Source organism: Sarcophilus harrisii, chromosome 4, assembly GCF_902635505.1.
Source record: "Sarcophilus harrisii chromosome 4, mSarHar1.11, whole genome shotgun sequence".
In the NCBI taxonomy this organism is placed as follows: Eukaryota; Metazoa; Chordata; class Mammalia; order Dasyuromorphia; family Dasyuridae; genus Sarcophilus; species Sarcophilus harrisii.
In genome coordinates this window covers 362,824,944-362,845,076 of record NC_045429.1, presented here as the reverse complement: position 1 = coordinate 362,845,076, position 20,133 = coordinate 362,824,944, and the positions used below count along the sequence as shown (strand labels likewise).

General features: G+C 40.0%; 1 protein-coding gene across 1 annotated transcript in view; it reads left to right on the top strand.

Annotated features, from left to right (window-relative positions):
- Nucleotides 1-7,543: 7,543 nt before the first annotated feature.
- Nucleotides 7,544-20,133, top strand: part of CFAP45 (cilia and flagella associated protein 45) — a 51,883-nt gene continuing 39,293 nt past the window's right edge. Inside the window, exon 1 of the mRNA XM_012548009.3 lies at nucleotides 7,544-7,672. Within this exon, the coding sequence (XP_012403463.2) occupies nucleotides 7,670-7,672 (3 nt within the window). The 5' untranslated portion in view covers nucleotides 7,544-7,669. The remainder of the gene's footprint in view (nucleotides 7,673-20,133) is intronic.

The window sequence follows — 20,133 nt, the reverse complement described above, 5'->3', positions numbered from 1 at the left end:
AACAACCTGGGAGGTAGGTGTTATTATTATCTTCATTTCACAGTTAAGGAAACTGAGACAGAAGTGAAATGACTTGCTCAGGTAGTAAGTATCTGAGGTTGCATTTGAATTCAGGTCTTCCTGACTCCAGTCTAGTCAGGGGACCTAGCTGCCTCCTAGGATCTATTAGGGTCTGAATATTCTATAAGATTCTTTGTGAGGTGTCAACAAATCTGTCTTCCTTTAATTCAACTTTGACAAGAGTAGGAAGCTAAAATTTTTAATAAGGAATTATGGGGGGAATAAAATAAAGTAAAATGTTCTAGAACCATAAACATGCTAAGTTACAGCACCACTGCATAGTCTTCTTGACTTTCAGATTAGAACACTGGACTTTTGAGTCAGGAAAACCTGAGCTCATATTCTATTTGAAATGCTTAATAATTGCATTAAATTCTCCTTGCCTCAGTTTCCTGATCTGTAAAATGAGAATGGACTGGATAATCTTTAAGATCCCTTCCAGTCCTAAATCTGTAATTAATACATAATAAACTTGCTTTAATACTTTAAAACAGAGGAAGGCCAGCTATTTTAATTCCCCAGAAAAGCGTCTTTAAAGTAACTAATGAGCTGGTCTCCAGAATTCCATAGTTTTCCCTAGCCTATGTCTCTTCCAGGTAGTGTCAGACATTCTCTGGGTAACTAAAGCTAATTCTTGCCATAAATGATGCTCATCCCCTAGCTATCTTCTCAGTCTAACTTACATTATAGTCTATATAACTCAACTATTTTTTTTAACAGTTTTCTTTTTTTCTGCTTTGCACAATTTTTTAAAATTTAATTTTATGTTTTCCAATTTATAAGCATTCATTTTCTCTCCAACTGGCTTCCTTTCCCTAAATGAACAGTAGAAAGAAATCTTCACAATAAATATGCATAGTCAAGCAAAACAAATTCCCACATTGGCCATGTCCAAAAATTTATGTATCTCTTTGCATTTTAAGCCCATCATTTCTCTGCTAAGAGGTGAGTATCCAGCTTCATTTTTAGTCCTTTAAAATTGTAGTTTGTCATTGCACTAATCAAAGCTCTAAAGTTTTTCAGAGTTGTTTTTCTTTGTAATGTTGTACTTATTTAACAATTCTGCTCACTTCGCTTTTCATAAGGTCATAAAGGAATTCTCAGTTCCTCTGAAACTGTACACTTCATCATTTCTTATGGTAAAATAATATTACATTACATTCAATACTATAATTTGTTTAGTCATTCCCTAATAGGTGGTCACATTTTTATTCTCATTCTCTCTCTCTCTCTCTCTCTCTCTCTCTCTCTCTCTCTCTCTATTCTGAAAAGAACCACTACAAATATTTTTGTACATATGGGCCTTTTTCTTTTTCCTTTGGTCTCTTTGGGTTATATATTGAGTAGTAGAGTAGTAGTACTGATAGATCAAAGAGTACACAGTTTAGTGACTTTGGGGGGTACAGTTCCAAATTGCATTCCAGAATGACTGAGCCAATTCACAGCTCCACCAACAGTATATTAATGAACCTTTCCCCCCCATAGCTCTGCCAATAGTTGTAATTTCCCTTGTTGCCATCTTTACCATTCTGATAAATATAAGGTAGAACCTCCGAGTTGCCATAATGCACTCATCTCTAATAGTGATTTGGGAATTTTTTTTTTCCATATCATTGTGTCTCAATTATTTTCATAGAATCTCAGTTGGACAGGATATAAGAAGTTATATAGACCAAACTCAGTCCCTCTAGGGATTGCCTTTTCACCATCTTTAATAGATAGCTGCTCAGCTTCCTTTTAAATATCTATTGGGAATGAGATGAACAGTTACTTCAAAACGATATATTATTACAACTACAACTAATAATAGCCAATGTGTATATACAATGTACCAGGCACAAGTACAGCACACTAATATCATGTTAGGAAAACCTCTCAAAAAGTTATGCTGATGGTTCTGTGGAAATGGTTCTGGGTTTCTTAAAGTTATTACAGTAAAGCACAAATCCTACCAAAATATGAAGTTTCAGACTGATAGCTGATTACCAGCCTTGCCAAGGGTGTGGCAGCTTATTATCAGCAGAAGATTGGTCTTAGATGATGTGTTGTTTTTCTCTTTTTCTGGACACAACTGTTCATAAAACCATCTCCTGAACTTCTTTAGTGAGGGTATTTCCCCCATTTTTATGAAGCCATACATTTTTTTGAAGTACCGAAAGAAGAATAGAGGAAGACTCACTTCAGGAGTATAAGGGTGCAGAAAAAGCTCAAAGTATGGAGCTTAGTCAGAAGGCCTGGGTTGGTTTCCACCATTTCCCAGACACTTAACTGTAGGCAAGTTAATTAACCTCTCCAAATCCCTATTTGGTCACTGGTATGATGGGGATAGTGGTACTTGCACTAATTCCTTCAAGGAGAGTGAGAATTATTTTAGAACTACGTAAATGTGAGTCATTATTGTACAGGGGCAAAATGTGAAAGAGGATGAGTGGGTGATAGTCATAGTGAGGAATTCTTGAGTTGGGGCAAATTCAGTTGGAGGTGGGGGGTAGAAGGTTCAGAAGACTTTTTACTATTTCCTGGTGATTTTAGAGGGAGGAAAATCCCTCCCCCAGGGAGTCTCTTTAGTACAGAGTTTTATGGACCTTAGTTGGGTACAATTATTTTTAAATTTAAAAAGTTTTTAAAATTAAATTAAGTATACTTTCTATCCCTTCCACCTCCTTTGCCATGGAAAAGAAAGAAATAAGACCTACTAATAAATATGCATAGGTAAACAAATTTCCTCATTGACCGTGCTTGAAAATATGTCTCATTCTTCAAGCTGGGTGTAGTTAAGCCACAAGAGAGGGCATTGCCTCCCCAAAGTTCTTCTTGGCGTGTATTTTGGAGAAGCAATGAAGGGGAGAGACAGACCCGGGAGGAGAAGTCAGCCTAGAGAGCTGCCCGTGGGAAGGAAGTTCCCTCTCTTCATTGTTGGCACCCAGAGATAAAGTCCCAGTTGCTCAACCTTATTAGTTATGGCCTTGGGGTAGGTGATGTAACTAGAAAGCTTCAAAGCAGCTTTACCCCTAAAATGCCTCCAAAGAAACTTAAGAATCAAGGCAAAGAAAAGAGCTGCTGACTGGAGTTTGAAGTGAGCTCTATATCAAAGGGAAGGGCTGTGGTTTCTCCCCTTGTCTTTAATATTGAAAAGTTCTACTCCTATTATACCTCTAGGTATAATAAATAGCCAGGTAATGAGACATACTCAGAAAAATAAGTGATTAAAAATATTCACAGCAAAAAAAATACCCCCACTGCAAAGTTATATTAAATCCTTCCTTCTGGACTATAGTAATGAGGCATGTATTAATTAATGAACTGATTAATCAAAAGACTGTTTTTCAAGATTCCTAGACACCTTCACAAAGCTTGGTAAGGAAATAAGGCATTCAGGGATAACTATAATACCAAATATTAACATATAGGTAGTACCTATCTTCCTGTTGTGAGAACTGATTGAGAAAAATAATTGTAGAACGCTTAGCACAGTGCCTGGCACATGGTAAGCACTATATGAATACTAGCTATGATTGTTATGTGATAAATGCAACAGAAGGCAAAACAAATTCCCGTGTGTGTCTGTATGTGTGTGTTTGTGTGTGTGTGGGGGTAAGAACAAGGTGGAGGATGGGGGAATTATGGTAAGGAGGTGGCATTTGAATTGAACTTTGCAGGATGGACAAAAATTTTTCATGCTAAGAGGATCATTGAGTCCAAGCCAGGGCCAGAGAATGGTGTTTTCAAAAGCAGAGTATCACACTTGGGAGTACAGACCAAACCAAATTAAGATGTAATTGGAAAAGTTTTAACAAAATACGATAGAACATAGTGTTCTAAGTCAACGTGAATCAGAAGGGTTTAGCGGCCCCCATTTTTATTTGAGTTTGACACCCCAGGCCAAAGGTATAAATTGTTTGTTGTTCTCACAGGGGATCAAAGACACAGGAATTTGACTTGCAAATAAATTGGATTTAAGTGAGACCAGGTTGTGCAACATCACCACCCTTAATCTCTCCTCTGGAGTCATCTGGGTCCAATGGCAAGATATAGATCAGGACGACTGGAGATGGTCCTGGATAAAGTGGGAGACCCTTGGCCATTTTAAGCTAAGATCTTTCCTGAATTTTTCTAAGATGATATCCAATCAGCGATTAATGAGAGGTAAGAAATGAGACAAAAAATGGCCTCTCACCTAAAAAAAAAATCAACCTGATAGGGGAATGGCTGGATGAAACTGGAGAAGAAAGAAACCAGGGGACAACAGTTTATTCTCCTTTCCATTTCCCACTCCCCATTTTCCCTATGTAGCCTCCCTCCTCTGGGCTACTTTCCAACATAGTAGCTTCCTCCCTCTCTCCACATGTGGAGAGCCTATGTGATTCTGGGCAGAGGGGATACAATCTTCCAGTCTAGGAAATCCAGGAAGAGATAAGGGCTGGGAAAACCAGAGAAGGGATATGGAGTTAGAAGGAGCCGCTCAGCCTAGTTACAAATACAGCGGAGCTCTCAGCAGGAGGTGACCCATTCCTTTCTCCCCACACCCCAGGGGACTAATAACATCCTTCAGCTATTCAGTTTGCCTCTAGCTAGTCTGGCTCTGACCTCTCCCCTCACAAGTTGAAGGCGGCAGGGGGAGAGTCACGGGGCTGGGAAGATGAGTGATGGGGGGTCGATCTGGGCACAGGAAGAACAGGATGACCTCAGGGAAGAGGGGTAAAGAAATTAGGGGAGTGGGTGGGTGAGCAATGCTTGGGAGCAGAGTGAGGAAGAAGGACATTTCACAGTAACTCCATGACTTCGTTCTGGAGAAGGGGGATGGGATGTGGTCAAGCCAGCTGGTATGGGAGGAAGGGAAGTCTAATTTGGCCAGTTGGTGGGGGCGGGGAGACTCCATAGAGCAGAATTGGAGCAAGCTCAGAGCAGGGCAGGGGCCTCTCGTAGCTGGGCTCCGCCTCTCCAGAGTGGGAACAGCCGGGGCAGCGATGACAATTCGAGGGGAAAATCATAAAATCTAGAACCCCTAGGGTTTTGTAGAGACCTTAAAACATGCCCTGTGCATTAACTCATGTCAACCAGAACAGAAGTGAGAATTTTACTAGTACTTTAAAATAAAAACAAAACAACCTTCTTGAAAGAGAAATGCCACGTCCCCTGTTCTGTACTTTGGAGATTTACACCCCAAATTTTAAATCTTTACAGGGCTTTCTGAAAGATTACGGCATAGTGGATGGAAGGCAACAAACCCTGGAATCAGGAAGATCTAGATTCAAATCATGTCTTTGATACACCCTCAAACATTATTAACCAGTCCTTTAACCTCTAACCAGTCTTAAGAGACTGGGGGCAGCTCTTAAGGCTATCCATTTCAGAAAAGACAAAAACAAAAACAAACATCCCGATATTCCCCACAATGATAAAATCACAGATCTGGAGCCCTCCTATACTTAAGGGAATTTACAAACCACATTCTCCCTTTTTATATCTGAGAAAAGTGAAATCCAACTGCACACAGCTAGTAAATAAGTAACAAAGTTAGAATTTCATCGAGGGACCTCTAACTTACAGAATCATTCCCCCCCCCCCCCCTTTCTAGTATACTACACCAGACCAAAGACCTAAATTCACTTTCTTCTGCTGCTTTATAGTTAATTCTGCCCTCTATAGTCTAAATCTTTGGGTCTGCCTTACCCCAGGATGTGCCCTCAGGGAAAAAAGTAACTTCAGCTAAGAAATCTAATGTCCAGGTGGGCATAATAGAAACAATACCTCGATCACTTTTCAGTTTATAAATTGCTTTCCTGACCCAAATCTTCCCAATGCCCAGGACTTAATTCTATCAAAGCAAAAAGGAGCATCTGCCGATCTTCAACATTCCTAGAATCTCTCAGTTTCTCTCCCTTATTCTCCCTCTCTCTCTTCTCTCCTTTCCCCCTCCCCCTTTCCCCCTGTTTTTCTCTTTGCCTGGGATCTTCTCCATAACTGGATAATGCTATTGATGATCAAATCCTTTTGTTTTACAAGTCACTTGAACTCTGCCTGGTATCTTCTCCATAATTAGATAATACTATTGATGATCAAATCTTTCTGTTTTACAAGTCACTTGATATTAATAATCAAAGGGTTACAAGCAAAGTTCTTTGGCATGAGAGTTAAGAATGGACAAAAGCAACACAGAGTAGACAGATATGGATCACTTATGTTGTGCTTATTGGAAGGAACATATTAGTCGAAGAGATCCCATATTTATTTGTGCATATTTCTTCCCTATAAAGAATTGGATTGAGATAAGCCAAATGTTTTTATCCCACGGTAATCTGGCCCTCAGCAGTGGACAGAGCAATCCAAAAGACCAGAGTTCAAATCCTGTTTTAAACACTTATTAGCTGTATGAATGATCTGGGCAAATCACAACTTTCAGCTTCAGTTTTTCTTATTTGCAAGAAGGGAATGGAATTTAAATGATATAATATTTGCAAAGTTTGTTTTTGCAAATCTTAGTGCTTATATAATTTCAGATTAAGAAACGAAAACTCTGAAAAATGAAAGGATTTGTCCACTTTCCCTCAATAAAAATCTAGCCAAATTAGACTCTAATCCAGGTTTTAAATGCACCCTCATCTAGCTCTCAGTCTCTATACTCTTGCTTTTAAGGGGAATGAGTCTATTCATTGTTGGTAAATTTTAAGGATGGCAGGGATTTTAAGGAGAAGGAACCTAGGATCAGAGAGAATTATGTCATTCTTTACATTGCCAAAGGTCACAGTCACAGATCCAGAATTCGAATTCACTTCTAACTCAGGTCCTTTCCGGGCCATCCCATTGTCTATCTGTTGTAGGCTGTAAGGAAGCTGGAGCATCCACCAGGGATTTATTTGCCTTCCTTTCTTTTCACGCCACCCCTCCTCCCCCCAATTCTGGGTTTGGGAACTTTCGTGAGAGACAATAACGGAGGGAATATTAATAGCTCACCTCCAAGGATTTATTAAGCACTTGCTACCTGCAAAGCTTGGGCTAGTGCAGGGGGAAACTAAGGCGGGGGGGAGGGAAGTCGGGATGCCCTCCTTCCGCAAGCTAGAGCAAGATAATTCGAGATGAGAACGCTGACTTTTCTCGCGCAATCCCCGTAGGCAGCGCCAGGATTATTCTCGCTCTGTCGCAGATGAGGAAACTGAGGTTTATAGAAAGGTAAAATCTCCCAAGGACACAGAAAATAGGCAATTAAAACCAGTAAGTTCAGTGCCGAGTCTGGGGCTCTCGCTACTATACCACACTCGAGAAGGCTGCTGGCCCCAACGAAAAGGGGCCGCCCTCTGAGGATCTATCTAATTATCCCTCACCTCTTTTCGCCCCTCCGTAGCGCTGAGACGGAGGGGGGAGGGGCTCCCGTTTCCCATGGCAACCCACTCAGGAGACGGGCGCCAGGCCGGACCCGGACAGTCTAGGCAGAGCTGGGAACTGAGCGGTCACGCCAGGGGGTGGAGCGAGGCCCGGCTCTCGGTCGCCATGGTGACGCGTCAACACCTCCAGCCCGCGGCGGCGGCAGCTGTGTGGCTGCTGCAGCGGTGGCTCCGCCCGGGAGTCCGGAGAGGCAGGGGAGGCCTCCGAAGCCTAGGGTGCTGCCAAGATGGTGAGGCCCGGGAGTGGGGAGGGGGTTTGTGGCGGGCTGGTTGTGGGAGCCCGGGGTACAGGATAAAGTCGGCCCGGGAGTGAAGTGGAGAGTTAGGAGGCAAAAAGAAAAGCCGAGCAGTCTGAGGCTCTGCCAGTCAATCAACGAGCATTTATTAGGCGCCTACCGTGTACTTGGCGCTGGAGATACAAAGACAAAAAAAAAAAGGGTTCAGTTCCTGCCTTCAAGATACTTTCATTCTATGTGGGAAATAACAGTATAAAATAAATGCAAAGGAATTTGTTGGAAGAGAGGGGGAATTAAGAAAGGTTTCTTGCAGAAATCGACCCGAGCTGAGTATTGAAGGCTCAATACTCGGGAAATAGGCAGTCTGTGCAGAAGGATTACTTGGGGCAGTCCGTGCAAAAGCAGGTAGCCCGGAGATGGGAGTACTGGGTTAGCTGGCGCGGGGGGATCTGGAGCAAACATGTTAGTTACAGAACTGCAAGTTGCAAGAGAGCTTAGAAGTCATTATATCTCACTCGCCTCATGTTACAGATGGAGAAACAGACCCAGAGAGGGTCACTGACTCCACCGAAGTGAAAGGGAGTCAGCCCCAGCTCCGCCTCTTACCAGTAGCAGTGCTAACTTATAATCATAAGAGCTTCACCAAGTGTTTTCAGTATACATGCGCTGTCTAATGAGACTTCCGAAATCACCCTCTGAAGTAGAGAGGACCTTTATAGAGGTAGAAACTCTGGCCCCCGGAGGGAAAAATAACAGGCTTAATCACAGTCAGAGAGCTGGGAAAGACCTGAAAGGTCATCTAGTACAAATCTGGTACAAATCTTACCTACATCAGGAATTCTGTCTCTGTTGACTCCTTTCCCACAAGTGATCTTCATAGCCTCCAGTTATGGGGAATTCACTATCTCCTCAGTCAGCCCATTCTATTTTTGGAAAGCTGTAATTATTAGGAAGTTTTCCCTTATGCTGAGCTGAATAAAAATTCCCTCCCTGTAACTTCCACCCCTTGGTCTACTTCTTTCCTCAGGGGCCAAGCAAAACAAGCCTAATCCCTTTTCCACATGGCAGCCCTCTAAGTATTTGAAAGTAGTCCTCATATTCCTTGCAAATCTCTCTTCTCCAGGTGAAGCAGCTCCAGTTCTCCCAAACTGAGGCTCAGAGAGGACGGGATTTTAAGGTCCCACAGCTAGGATTCCGAGATTTTGAGTCCCCTCGCCATCTGGATTTCCCTCCTCTGGGTACTCTCCAGCTTATTGGTGACTCTTCCAAAATGTTCAAAAAACAAAACAAAACAAAAAGTCAAGATGCTGTTGCCAAAACTGTAGCCTTCAGATGCTCTTTGATCATAGGAGAATACAGGAGGCATTAAAGTGGGACATGGCACTTCTTGCTTTCGAATTTATTTCATCATGCTGATGACCAGTTGTGTGAATTTGAGCAAACCACTTCAGATTCCCCATCTGTGAGATGAGAAGAATAATACTTGGAATGTCTTAACTCACAGAGTTATACCTTTATAGTGTTTTGTAAATGTGAAGGACAGCCTGTACAGTGAGGGGACTGGAGATAAGATGATCTCTAAGGTCCTTGACAGCAATGAGTCTGTGATTTCCATTGTGAGTATGCAGGTGTAAACACCAGAAATCTGGAAGGTGGTGCCTAATCTTTGGGAGGAGATATTCCATTACATACAGCACTAAAAATTAGATAGACCTCTAGGGTAGTGGTTCTCAAGTTTTTGTTTTCAGAATCTTTATACAATTAAAAATTATTGAGGATTTGTCCAAAGAGTTTTTGTTTATATGGATTATATTTATAGATATTGATCCTATTAGAAATAAAAACTAGTTTTGAATCTGCAGATCCTCTGAAAGGGTTTCAGAGACCCCTCCAGGATTCTCTAGATCACACTTTGAGAACTGGGACTTAGCTTCTAGCCAATTCTAAGCCATCAACTTGTTTTGGAACAGTAGCTCTTACCTTTCTGAGCCTAAGTTATTCCATCTTTCAGATGGAAACATACTGTGAAAGTACTTTTGGAAAATATGGAATGTTCTTCAAATGAAAGATATTGCAGGGACGCAGTAGGCAGAGCTGGAGCCAGGAAGATGTGAATTCAAATCGGGCCTGAAACACTTACTAGCCATATGACTCTGGGCAAGTTACTTAACTTCTTAGCCTCAGTTTTTTCACGTTCAAAATCACAATAACATTTTATAGTGCTTACTATGTATCAGTCACTATCCTAAGTGCTTTGCAATTATCTCATTTGATCCTCGAAATTTCAATGGATAAATGCTGTTGTTATCCCTATTTTACAGATGAGAAACTGAGGAAAACAAATAAAGTGATTTGCCCAGAGTCACAGCTAAGTAAATGCAGGAACTTAGATCTGAATTGTTTTCTTGACTCTATCCGTTACATTACCTATAATAACATCTGTTTATATGTGTAAAGGCTAGCTTTTAGGCCACAGGCTCAGAAGCAGAGGGTGTGCTAAGGTTTTTGGTGCAGACCCGGGTGTATGTTTCTTTTTTGGGAGAGAGAGCAGGACCTGGATTGCTTTCTGTATAACAGCCTTTTCTTAAAATCCTGTATGGCACAATTCCCCAGCCTTCTTTGGCAGAGTAGTTTAACCACTCGCAGCAGGGGAGTTGGTGTGTAATTTAATCTCCTATCTGATATAAATCCCTCCTACTATAGTTTTAGAATAGAGTTGAAGAAGCAATATGAAATACAACAAGGGGAGAGGCAGGAGAATTGGGGTGGGACCATATTTAGGGCACAGGTAAAAAATAAAGATGAAATAGTTGGATAAAAGGTGGAATAATCTGGATCTTGGTAGTTTGGGAGGGATGAAGTAACTAGAGAAAGATTGGTAAGTGAGAATGATGCTTGATCTGGGAGGGAAAAAGAATTAGGGATTATAGAACCTGGGAAAAGGAATAAGAGTTTGAGTATGGGTTAGGGGCATTAGGAATATGCTGAGGCCTGAAAAAGTAAAACAGAAACTAGGAGGAGTTCTGAGGTCCATTGCTTGAGCCTATTTGAGTGGGGGATTGAGATAGGGATAATTGAATATAGTTTTCCTAAAAGTGGAGATAAAACATTGAATGGTTGGATATGGGAATTTTTGGTTCTCATGGATTTCACTCAAGCATCTGAACATTTTTTTCTGTTATTGTTAACTTTATTTAAAAATATTTTTACTTATTAAATATTTCCCATTATATATAACACTTTTTTTTTTTTTTTAAATCATTTAAAAATTGACTTCCAGATTCCTTTCTTCATCTCTCCTCCCTGCTTGGGAAGGCAAGCAGTTTGATTTCACTTATTCATGGGAGGTCATGCAAAATATCTATCTGTAGTAGCAAAGATGTGTGAATCTTCTCAGTGCTCATCAGCTGTATCAAGTGGACACTGAGATGTCCTTATAGATACAGGATTTCGGTGAAGCAGGGAAAAAAGTTGTCTATCTTCATTTTATAAATGAAGGAACCTAGGTCTTGGGAAGTTAAATGACTTGGATTTTTATGGTTATAAATCTTCAGAGTTGGCAGATAACTTAAGGGGAATTAACATTTCTGGGTGCTCAGTGTCATAGTTCAAAAGATAAGTAGGGTTTGAAAATCAATGTAAGCCATGTCTCCAGTCTCAGGAGAACCAATTTCATTCTTGGAGGTTTCTTTCTAAAGTTATGTTTATGGCTCATTTTATACTCATTGGGAATATCAATATCTGGTTCATGGCTATCTAGTGTTTTCTGCTGTGGCTTCCAATTTTGATTTCTGCCCCACTAAAGTTAGGCAGTCTGTTCCCATTCAAACACTCAGGTTGACAAAACATTAAAATTAGGATAGATTTTATTTAACTCAATAGAAAAGGACTCATATCCAATACCATAAACAGTGACAATTTCTCTTCCCTTTTTGGTGGGCTTTTACCTTCCTCAGGGACCCAGACTGTCCTGCAGACTTGTAATACTGTCCTTAATGGCTTCCTTTTTCCTCCGAGGGAAATAATTTAGGATTGCTAGGAAATAAAACAACCCTACCTTTCCCCCCAGACAACCTCACAGTTCCCAATGCTTATAATGCCACCTAAGGGAAACAATAACCCCTTCTTTCTGGTGTGTCCACACTTCCTACACAATCTGCAGGACTTATGCAAATACACTGGACCTCCAGACTCCTCATGTAGGCCATGGCTATCTGATGGGTGGACTTTCCCCTAAATGTTATTTCCTCCAAGAGTCTACATTCTAAGGGAAAAGGAGGAAAAAGTTCCAAGGTGGACATGTTTTACAAGTCAAAGAGATGATAAGGGCTAAGGAGAAGTCCAGCCATAGGATGTGTGCATTGGGAGTCACCTGAAAGCTCATTTAGGCTCATCTGAGGGCTTTGTTTGGTACCCAGTGTCATACAGGCACTGACAGAGCTGGGATCTGAAGGCAGATTTTCTGACTCCAATCCCCCTTGTCTGTCCAAACAAACAATTTTGAGGAATTTGAGCAAGTAGATTCCAGTTTCAGCACTGGGGTGCTGATAGTGGGCCTGGATTAGGAAATGCTGGTGGTAGTACAGGAAATTAGACTTCAAGGAAAGATCATAACAAGGAGACTTTAGGAGAGAGAGTGGATCACAGCCCATTCCAAGATGGGGGTGGAGGCTTATAAATGAGGACAGGGTGAGAATATGGTGAATAGCTCATTTTGAAATGTTGGATAGGTGAAGAAAAACGGCTATCAGAGAGACCTAGAAAGGTACATTAATTAGATAGAGGCAGAGTGAAGATAATATTGAATGCTAGCATCATTTACTACTTTTCCCCCCTTCCCCAGCCCTTTATGGGCCCATTAAAATATACTTCTGATCCAAGGCCTGTTTAGGGTCAGCACCTACCAAACTATAATTCACAAGCCCACAGCAGGTTGTTGTTTTTCTTAACTAGAGCAATTAGAAGATATTGTACCTCAAAGCAAAAAATATTTAATTAAATTGCAGGGGAAAATAAATAAGAGAAATTCATCACATACACACAGGGATCCAACCTCTCAAAGGTTACTAGTCCAGTGGGAGAGGGAACTCATGTAGGAAACATATGTAATTATGGAATTTATTTGGTTGAAGAAGTTGTTGAGAGGCCACACACATTGGGAAAAATATATAAAGGGTGATCATAGAACATTTGTGGGAAAAGGCCTATTTATAAGAAATAAGGAAGACCAGGGAACATGCAGGGAAAGTCATATTCTGAGGTCAGTGTCTCCATTGGAACCCCATGTTGGTCTGTTGTCCTGCTGCTTGCTTCCATAGAACTGTCATTGTTATTTATTTTTCTCCTTCCTCCCTTTCCTTCTCTCCCCTCCCTCCCCCAAACTACTCTGTTCTCTCTGAATTGACATCTGTGGCTATCTATGCTGCTTTCTGTCATCTGTTGGTTTTTTTTTTTGTTTTTTTTTCTGAATAGCTACAGACATTCCCACTTTCCCTTCTGGTAGAAGAGTCTCACTTATTATATCAAAGTCCCACAATCTCTTTCAACATTTTTGTGACTCAAGACACATAAAGCCAGGTAGCCAGAGAATTCCTCAGACATTTATTACCCTTATCACTGTCTTTCTTCTGCCTCCTTTGCCATTCTTTGAATTTAGTCTACCCTTTGAGTTAGAGTAAGAAAAGTCCTTTCAGTTTCCAATTTGGCCTTGGCTGCTTGGCTGCTAACCTGAGGTTGTCAACCTTTGCCAGCCTTTCCTGATAGCCTGTTCTCCCCATACTAGTGTAAGCAGTTTGTACTCTGGTAGACAAAAAAGAGTGAAAGAAGGTTTTTGAATAGAGAAATAACAGAATGGTGTATCAAAAAGTTTACTAGTCCAGTTAGGCAAGTGAGACCCTTTTGGAAGTTTTTATAGTAGCTCATATGAAGATCAGGACTAGAATAGGTGTAGTGGGAATGAGGAGAAAGATGTTGCCAAGATAAAAGTCGATAAGACATAGCAACTGATTATTTTTTTTTTTTCTGAGTCAATTGGGGTTAAGTGACTTGCCCAGGGTCACACAGCTAGGAAGTGTTAAGTGTCTGAGATCACATTTGAACTCAGGTCCTCCTGACTTCAGGGCTGCTGCTCTATCCACTGCACCACCTAGCTGTCCCTACCAACTGATTCTTTGTTGTGCTTGAGGAAGTCCGAGAGGATGTGAAATTTTAAATCTGGAAGATGGAGAGTGAAAATGTTAGGACCACTAATAGTAATAGACAAGTTAGGGAGAAGGGAATGTTTTCCTGGGAAAGGGAGAGAGAGACAGACAGAGACAGAAACAGAGAGACAGATAGTGGAGTAGAGAGAGAGAGGGAGAGGGAGAGAGAGACAGAGACAGACAGACAAAAAGCCATAGTCAGACACACAGAAAGAGAGAGACAGAGAAAAAGAGAGAGACAGAGAGAGACTCATAAAGACAGAGACAGAGAGAAAAGAAAGAAAAAGCAAAAAAAGAGAAAAAAGGGGGAGAGAGACAGAGAGATGGAAGGAGGGAGAGAGAGACAGAAGGAAGGAGTCAGAGAGAGGAGTGAGACAGAGGCAGAGACACATGTGTGCACACACAGAGAGATGATGATGGTGAAGAATTGGTTGGGTATTAGAATTTTTTGGAATTTTTGATGCTGGTGGGATAATCAGGCCTAAACTTGCATAGCCTTATATTGATTAGAATTTGCTGACATGTTCCTTTGACTATTTTCCTAATTTTTTGCTTCTGTGTCTACATGAATGTGAATGCTTTCCTCAGGAATTCTACCAGAGGAAGAAACTGTTTTGCACAGTGGATTTGGAAATCAGGAAAACTTGGGTTCAAGTGACACCTACTACTTTTATGAGTCTTTTATGAGTCAACCTCTTAGTGCCTGAGGCAGCTAAGACAATAAGTTGCTTTGCAAGTATAGAATTAAACTAGTAGAGGGAATTGCTTCCTGGGAGCTCCACAGTAATGAAATTGTGGGCCTGGCAGAAAAAAAAAAAAAAAAAAAAAAAAAGAATAGAATTCTTCCAAAGACAGACATCTTTGATCACTCTTTCATCTACTCAAAAAAGTATTTGTTGAGCAACTAATAATAACAGCTTATATTTCTATAACATTTTAAGTTTTTCTTTCTCCTCTCATAACAATCCTGTGAGATTGGCAAATGAAGTACTTTTATATATGCAAGATACTGAATTAGGCAATGGGGAATGTATACAAAGGTGAATGGGGATACTGTTGCTGCTTTCTGACAAGCTGATAATCATCTAGTAGTAGGGGAGGAGCATCTTCTAGTTTCATCTCTGCTATTATCTTTGTGATCCTAAGCCTGCCTGCCACCTGGGGGAAGAAGAAGAAACTAGCATTTGTTAAGTACCTACTATGTACCAGGCACTTAAGTGCTTCATCCTCACAAAGTCCCAAGGAGGTAGATGGTATTCTTATCCCTGTTTTATAGTTGAGTAAACAGAAGAAACAACCTTTTAGGTCCTAATTTCTCCCTCTTTTTTCCCCCCAGCTTAACAACTCAGAATTATTATTTAATTCATCATAATTATATGTTAGATAACAAATATAGACATCCTCTAAGGATTAGCTAATTTGTATAAGCTTATCCTACAGTTAAACCAACTCTTTAAATATATTCAAAATCAAAACATGTCACCAATTTCAGGAGTGTCATTAGATGAATAACCCAAGTCTATAAATCAAGTCAATTATCTTTTAACATACAAGTACTTAGAAGAGCTGTAATTTATTTTTAGCATGAGTTCTTTCTTCACTGATGTGTATTGCCAATCCACTGGGTATCTTAGTAGAGACTTAGAGACTTGCCATATTCCTCAAATTCACGAATCTTTTCAAACCTAGGGAAGCTTTTGCTTGGATTATAGACACAATGCATCATTGATGGACCTTCATTTCTTCATCTGTAAAATGAGGAAATTGGACTACATCAGTGATTCTCAAAACTTCTTGGTTTCAGGACCCTTTTATAATCTTAAAATTTATTGGGCATCCTAAAGAATTTTGTCTATTGATATTTAGATATAGATATTTAGAAATTAAAACTGATAAAATTTTAAAAATTATTGTTTAATCATTTTAATCATATAGAGGACTCTTTGTGACCTTATTTGAGGTTTTCCTGTTAAAGATAGTAGAGCAGTTTGCCATTTTCTTCTCCAGCTCATTTTACAAATGAGGAACTGAGGAAAAAAGACTTAATTGATTTACCCAGGATCACATGGCTAGTGAGTGTTTGAGGCCAGATTGGAACTCAGGAAGATGAGTTGTCACTTTGCCACTCAGCTGCCTCAAATTAAAAAAAAACAAAAAACTTATTACATAACATAAATGGCATTTCTAATGAGAAAAGCTATATTTTCCACCAAAAATTAAGAATGAAGAATTAATTAATAAAATTTAAAAATTAAGAAGAATGGCATTGAAATACATATATGCATTTACATATATATATGTTCTTTTTATTTTGCAAATCTCTTTACTGTCTTGTTTAATATAGAAACCTCATTCTTCATGTCTGCTTCTGCATTCAGTCTGTTGAAATATATTATTTTGATTGAAGTATTTGAAAAATCTGATCCTATACACATATGTATGCACATGTGTATGTATATGTATGTGTGTGTGTATAGTCACAAAAGTGAGGGGTATTTTAATAAAGAAATCATCTTAGTGTTTTTATGAGTATAGTTTTGATCTTGTAGATCCCTGAAAGGGTCTCTGATTCCTGTGGATCTGTGAACTTGGAGAATTGCTGGATTAAATGGTCAGACCTGTCTGCTCTGACATTCTATGATCTTTCTCAGAGTAATCCTCTTAATAATCAGAGCTGGCATTGAGTGCAGTAGAATCTGACCAATCATCTGGAGCACCTTCCTCCTTCCAGGCCAGGGGAGCCCCCACTTTGGCTTAAGGCCTCTGAGCTTGCCTAGTAGAGATACTAAGCTTCAGTAGTCCTGACATTCACAAGAAACAGGACTGGTACTAGAGAAGGCCATCCAGGAAAAGAGCATTTCTTTGTTTTTGTTCAGCTGACAGGTGTTGCAGTTACGTCAGTGAAACTACAAACTAACCCATTCCAGCTTTGTCTTGCTCTGTACTGGCTGAACGCTCTGGATAGACAATGCCTTGGCACTTTAAGTACTGGTCTTGCCAAGATTTCCAGAAGTTAGACTTCCATATTTTAAGTTCTCTGCAATTACAGCAAGTTCCAGACACACTTTGGAAAACAGCTCTAATTCTTGTTCCCTAGAGCCTGTGAGGTTCAGTGGAAAGAGGATTAAACCTGGCCATCAAGATGAAATTTTATTTTTATTTTAAAAATATTTTGTTGATATTTTTTGGTTTCATACCATTTTAATTTCCCCAGAGAGTGATACCTTGTTATAAAGAAGACAGAGAGACAGAAGCAGAAAGAGACAGAGAGACAGAGACAGAGAAAGACAGAGAGAGAGAGAGACAGAGAAAGACAGAGAGAGAGACAGAGAGAGAGAGAGATAGAGACAGAGAGACAGATAGAGAGAGAGAGAGAAAAGAGAGAGAGAGAGAGAGAGAGAGAGAGAGAGAGGGAGAGAGGGGGAGAGAGAGAGAGAGAGAAAGAAAAGAGAAGAAGAGAAGAGGGAAAGGGGCAGAGAGAGAAATTCAAGATTTACCAACATGGATTGAGTCTGACAGTAATAAGCAGCCTTTTACACACATAATTGCTGACTTTGAGTTTTCTTTTTCAGGGTGGAGCTGGATCATTCTATTACATACCATTTGATTTTTGTTTGTTTTTGTTTTTGTTGTTCTTTTCTTTCATTGTTGTATATGTTTTCCTGGTCCTTCTTATTTCACTCTGCATCCGTTTGTGTTTTCTAATGATCCTCTTTAATTTTCAGAGTCATTATTTTGAAGATGAAATTTTAGAAAGAACCAAACCCTTGCCTTCCTTCTTCCAGTTTAATGTTCTTTCTCCCCTAAATTGTCATTTAGTGCTCAGCATCTGTCTGACTATTTTTTTTTTCAGGCCTCTCTTCTCATGGATGATCTCCTTTAAAGTTTGCTTCCTCATCTGTAAAATGGGCATTTATATGACTTATTAATATATCTCCATTAATACAGTCTTTTATTTTTTTCTTGATTGCCACATCATGTTGTGGACCCAAAGTGATTTTGCAGTCCATTCAACTCTCTCTATCTTTCTTAGATAAATTGCTGTCTTGCCATATTTCTCTGTATAAAGTTGGTGTTTTTGAGTCCAGTGTGTAAGATTTTACATTTCTAGGGCATATTTCCAGCTGAAGCTCATGTCACTACCTTACCCCTGGTGGGGGTCTGGAGTCTGGAAGACTTGAACTCAGATACAGCTGCAGGCACTTACTGGTGTTGTGACCCTTGCACTTAATCTAAGGAGCCTCAGTTTCCTCAACTATAAAATGGGTACAATAATAGTGCCTGCTTTTCAGGGTAGCCATCAGGTCAAATGATACCATATTTATAAAATGTTTAAGCATAGTGCCTGGCCCATGGTAGTCACACACACACATACACACACACACACACACACAGGCTTATTCCCTTTTTCTTTGTAAATCAGGTGTAACAAATTCCATTGTTCATAGCACTGATTGTATAATAGTAATAATTATAATACTTACTGATTTAGAATAATTATAATACTGACCTTCAGAAGTTACTTAGTTCATTCCCCTCATTTTACAGATGAGAAGCTGAAACTTAGGTTTGTTAAGAAACTTGCCTGAAATATTTTTCCACATAGGAAATGATAGAGAAATAATTGAAGCTGAGGTCCCAAGACTTTGGATCCAACATTTCACTCCCTTACCCTCACTCCAATGGCACTTCTTCCTTTGTCCTTCAAGGGGTTAGGAGCTTCCCACTGCCTCTTCCAGCTTCAATTTAATGGATGACTGTCTTTTTTTTTTTGAACTTTGCCTCCCTGTGCATTTATTTCATCAATTTGCCTTCAGTTGAGCTAAACTAATAATGTTCTGTTCCTGTTCTGAAGGACACAGAGTTGCTAATGCCCCTTCTTTTCCCCACACTTTTTCTTTAAAAAGGTCTCTAGAGAACAAAAACTCACCATTTCCTTCATGTTCCAATGTCTTAGGCCTCTTCCAGTTGGGAAATTAATCCCAGTGCTTACATTCAATCCCAGCTTGGACAATTTCAGTTTATTTTCTCATTCCATTTTCTCTCTTGGACTGGAGAATTGCCGCTTTCCACCTATCTTAAAGCTGTTTTCAGGCCTTTACTTTTTAATCAGAACAAGGAATTCTAGTTTGTTCTATTTGGATTGACTCTGACTATTAGGCCTTTTAGCTGACTGAGCCAGGAGGTCAGGAAAAGGGGACTTTTAAATTTCTGAATTGGATTGGACACAAGACCTGGATGTCACTGTGAGTTTCAATTACAGGTTACCATCTGCTGAGATAGTTGGTCCACCCAGGTGATGGTAAGGCAATGCTTTGCATGTAGTAGGTACTAAATAAACATCTTATAAAAATTATATTTTTATTTCATTAAATATTTCTCAATTATAAACATTTTAGAACATTCATTTAACATTTTTTTTTTTTTTTTGCATCCCAAGTGCTTTTCTTCCTGTCCCTTCCTCAACTATTAATAAACAACTTTTGAATCAATGGATAGGTGCTACATTGAGGTTCTAGGGTTCTGAGGGGCTGGAAGGAAAAGGGATTTCTTTAATTTTGTGACTAGTGCTGATCTTAATGCTGAACTTGTTGGCTACAAAACCTGCTATGAACTCCTCTCCGAGACCTCATGGTGGATCCCTCTCCTGACTTTTTTGAAGCTCATGAGGTTAAAGATATTTCCAATCTCCTTCACCTAAAACAAGAGAAAATAAAGGCAGAGGCAGAAAACCTGAGCCCATTTTCATGGGCAACATGTCAGTACCTGAGATTTCTCTTCTTACTGCATTATTTCTCTTCTGTTACTGGCAGGAAGGAGTTGGACCAAAAGGCATAGACCAGGATTGACTAGCACCTTTTGAATGAACCCCACTTCCACCTCCATGGCCATTCAATGAGGCTAGACTCAGTTAAATAATATCTGTGCATGTTTCAAAATCTCTGTGGGGACTGCATCTGCCAAACACTCGGTGCATATTCAGGCTGGGCTCTTTGGCTGGTTCCTTGTTACAGTGACTTGCCTGAAGTCACACAGGTAATAAGTGTCAAAAATGGCTTTTCAGCCCGGATCCTCTGACTCTTTGTTTGCAAGCCCTGTTATTACCTTGGCTTTTCCTGCTCCCCCCCCACTCCTTCAAACATCCTTAAAGGATATCCATGACTCAATAACAACTCCTAATTGCTCATTTGGTTGCGTGCTGTGTCAGGCAGAGTCATTGTTCCTGGGGTATGAGGAAGAGGGTAGAGAAATTCT